Source organism: Triticum aestivum, chromosome 5A (assembly GCF_018294505.1).
Source record: "Triticum aestivum cultivar Chinese Spring chromosome 5A, IWGSC CS RefSeq v2.1, whole genome shotgun sequence".
Lineage (NCBI taxonomy): Eukaryota > Viridiplantae > Streptophyta > Magnoliopsida > Poales > Poaceae > Triticum > Triticum aestivum.
In genome coordinates, this window is record NC_057806.1 from 302,161,172 (window position 1) to 302,165,288 (window position 4,117).

Sequence of the window (4,117 nt, forward strand, 5' to 3'; positions counted from 1 at the left end):
GAGACGAACTAGTGTCTCTCTTACCTTCTTGTATTGGATTTGGACCTTTGTATCCCTCTATGTGTATGTGGATTTAGCATATGTGTGATTGGATCTTGTCTATTTGAGTGTTTATCTTTGGTTTGCTTTCTTTTTCTCCTCCGAGTGTGAAAAGATCATAAACTTAGAGTTCCACCCTACATCACTAATCTAGTATTGGCCGGTGTCTCGGTCCTTGATTTCCGATACGTACCCCATGTCTGCTGCCACACTCCGTGGTACTTCTTCTTCTTCCTCGGTGGTAGGTTCCTCGGGTCGGCTGCACGCCGTAGCGACCTTTGACTACTCGATCTACTCGATATTTCTATTTTGGGGACGACGCCGCGACGGGAGGTGCGAGGTGGTTGTGGTGCCGGCTTGATTTGGGTGGCACCCACATCGATGCAATGTGACTTAGGAAGAGATGTGATGCCGGGGGAGGTGGAGATTCATCTTTGATAATGAGCCGCAGCTGAGCAAAATAAGCAGCGGCTGATGCGATGAGTATAATTTTTTAGGGGTCAACCCGGATAAAGGTTCGACTAGGTCCGGTTTAACTCCTGAAAGTTAAACTTTTAATCATTTAACCGGCTTTGAGGGATGACTAGAGATGCCATAGGTGCACCTACATTTACTTAGCCCCATGGTACAGGCATAACAACAGAGATCGAGAAAGCCTTTTTTTAGATGGAAAGGAAGAAAGCTTATTTGCTACTGCATTAATTGTTACATCCAACTGAAGACGGCCGGTCTTGAATCCACTGCGAGAATTTGAACAGCTAGAGATACAGATGATCAGATACACAACCGAACAGTTCACATAAGATCACAAGAGAGTAGCACACGCGCCTTGTTGCATTATATTACACCACCACCATCTACACACGAACGGCGTTGCCTGCTTTGCCCAGCGACGGAGACGGGAGAATCTCCTACTGAAGTGCCGCGACAACGGTAGATCCTTCCACCTGCACAACGAATAAGTTCAGATAGGTTAATTTAGCCCAAGTCTTCTTTTCCTCGTGACTATTATTCCTTCCAAGCTACATTAATAAGAATCATCAAAGTGCCACATCTTACCATGAAGGTTGCACCACATATTTCCTCCTCATCTGCAGGCACAGCGGTGACCTTGTTCTTGGGATTCTCGTACGACTTGAGGCCTCCAAGAGCGTTCCAGTAGAAGCAACCTTGCGGGAAAGGCGCCAGTGACTTGCCGCAAGATCCTTTCAGCAGGTCGATGTCGTCGGAGAAGGCGACGCAGCCGTCGGCCGTGATTCCCCAGAAGAGCGGCACCTTGCCCTCCGGGTCCTGATCGATCAACACCAACAAAATTAGCAAGAAAGCACGGTGACTATAAACCTCCCCGCTGGAAATTTAGACTTGATCGAGCTTACGGATGCGACGAGGAGGGAGGAGGTGGACTTGTCGAAGAGCACGAAGGCGTAGCTGCCGGTGAGCTGGGAGAGCATGAAGCTGGCGGGGTAGGGGGCCCTGTCCCTCAGCGTCTTGTAGGCCTCGATCACGAGGAGCACCTCGTTGCCGCCCTTGGAGAGGCCGTACTGCTGGCTCAGCCGCCCCAAGTTGTCCAGGACTCCCTCGAACAGGCAGAAGATCTCATCCTTTGCAGCGAAAGACCTGGATCCACAAACAAAATGCTTGTTAATTTTTAGTACTACTATACATGCTCCATTCTCAGTGAGTAAAAGCATCCTGAATTTAATTATTTTTGCAGGGAGCAGATGGTCTAACTCTTCTTGCAAACAAAAAATACTCCTAATAATAGATGGTCTAACTCATCACAAGCACATGTCCGTTGAGAATGCAAAATTAGGTAAAGCATCAACGACTTAGTACAAAGAACACAAAGAACACCCAAAACTTGTTTCAGAAAGGTGTAGAAATTCCTTGGATGCTACTCCTTTAGTGCATCTGCCTAGTACAGGATAAGATAAGATCAAAGGACAGCCAGGCCCTACAAATGATAGCAGCGAGTAGACGAAAGAGACCGCCGTATGGGCCACAGGGTCCAGCTTCCCTTTGTTTCTTCTGCTCTCTGTGGGAATCTAAACCGGGTGGAAAATTTCCTTTTTCTGTGGAAATTTTCCTAGTAATAGCAACTGACTGCCAAAAACACTACTGCTCCCTCAACGGCTCAACCAATAACCAAAACAAATACTCTACTAACTAGCATAACACAACCACAAGGATCTTTGCTCTAGTAGCACCCGTTTAAATTCAAGTTTGCTCAAATGTTGTCACTGTCACAGTCTGATGGTTTATTCATCCATAAGCTCGTCACGTCAACAACAACGATAGTATTACCAATAGTAGATCACTGGCTTGTGCCCTTTTTTTTCTTATTAAACGATAATTACTATCCTGCCGAACCTTTGTTCGCCGCCTAACGAAGAATACTAGGCCCGTTTGTTGTCAAGTCAAATTAATGGACACCACGCCTTTGGAAGGTGGCACGATGTTGACCTGCAAGTTGCCAAAGATGTGGTGGCGTTTTTTCGTCTGCATACGTGACAGTTTCTATGCCAACATAGCAATCGACGTCTTTTTGTTTTTGATTGATTTTTTCTTTACACTGCCACCTACCATTACACGTAGGGTAGATGAACAAAACTGAAAAATATCCCGGGCCCCAACTGGGAGGCAGGAATTTCATGTTGAGAAAAGGGTCAATTGCCCCAAGATCCGTGATATCCGAGTAAAAAGAAATTGTGTATTCCAAACGCGGCCAGAAACTACTCCCTCCATCCCATAATATAAAAAGCATAGTGTCAAAAAATGCACTTATATGGGACGGAGGGAGTAATTTTTTTGTGGCGAGCAATATTCATCAACGTATAACTCTCTGTCGCGATCACGAGGCGCGAACTAGGCCAGTGAGATACCACTACAAGCGATAAACTAGGAAACTAAGTTTTTTTTGAGGGGAAACTAGGAAACTAGGTTGGCGGCTAGGACCATCACCTAATGGAATGGACTGCGAAGGTTGCATTATTGCTTGCTTTAGTCTTCGGAAAGCAACACCGCCCTTCTAATAAGGACAGGAAATTGTCGGATTATTGATATCACAACGAGACGCGTCCCATATGGAAATTATTATCGGAAACCACGGTGCTTATTAGCTACTCCCTCTGTTACAACCAATACATACTGCCGTGTGAGGTGGTGTGATATGATTGTGACTAGTAGAGCCCACCTTATCATCTAGGCGGGCGCTAAAAGTCATCCGCAGCATGCGAGAGACATGGCAGGTGTATGTGGCGGTAACGTTTTTGACACTGTACCGTAGCACCTGGACCGTGGCTACCTGCTAACCTCACCATCACGAAGCTTCATCACTAACTACAGAACAAAAGCAGAGCAAGTGGCTCTGTTTCTAAGGAAAAGTGGAACAAACGATCTATACGATCAATCAACCGTCCGTTTCGCTCGATAAAAGATCTATATGCATGCACAGAGATCAATCGATCTCGAATCCATGGATCCTGCGAGTATTCAAGGAAGAGAAGCTTGCTCTCTCCGAGTAGATTAAGCCGCAAAGACGGTGTATTGTTATTACCTTGGGAGGAGGAGGGACTGGTTGGCGTGGGAGTAGGCGAGGTTGCCCAGCGATCCCAGCTCCACGGACACGGCGGGCTCGGCGCCGGCGAGGAAGCGCTTCACCAGCTCCGACGCCCGCGTCTTGGGCGACGGCGTCCGGCTCCCGGCCGCCACCAGCTCCGCCGGCACCTCCACCACCTCGCCGCTGAACACCCCCAACATCTTGGCTCAAGCAAACTACACCTAGCTAGCTAGGTAAGGTATTACAGGGTCAGTTGCTGATTGTGGCCTTCCTCAGTCCTTGGATAGTTGGACGGGTGAAAGGGAGGAGGGGGAGGCGCTGGTTATATAGGCCCGGGAGAGTGGCAGAACCCAGGCGCAGGGCCCCTGGTTTGCTTAACCACCTGGGGCCCACACAGCGTACGTATCTTTCCTTGTGTGCTTAATTTAATTTTACGGTAAACCGTGGCCGGACTTCCTTTTGGTTAAGCTTACTGCGGACGCATCTCGTGCACATGGAGGTGTCATGCGTCGACGCCCT

At 47.9% G+C, this 4,117-nt stretch overlaps 1 protein-coding gene across 1 annotated transcript; it reads right to left on the reverse strand.

Annotated features, from left to right (window-relative positions):
- Positions 1–685: 685 nt before the first annotated feature.
- On the reverse strand, positions 686–3,903 carry LOC543200 (stem-specific protein TSJT1). Its single transcript, XM_044524536.1, has 4 exons — positions 3,596–3,903; positions 1,416–1,656; positions 1,099–1,329; positions 686–986 (listed from the first exon to the last, which is right to left on the reverse strand). Exons 1-4 carry the CDS (start codon positions 3,796–3,798, stop codon positions 951–953), a joined length of 711 nt encoding a protein of 236 aa, XP_044380471.1. The 5' UTR covers positions 3,799–3,903; the 3' UTR covers positions 686–950.
- Between the last annotated feature and the right edge of the window lie 214 nt (positions 3,904–4,117).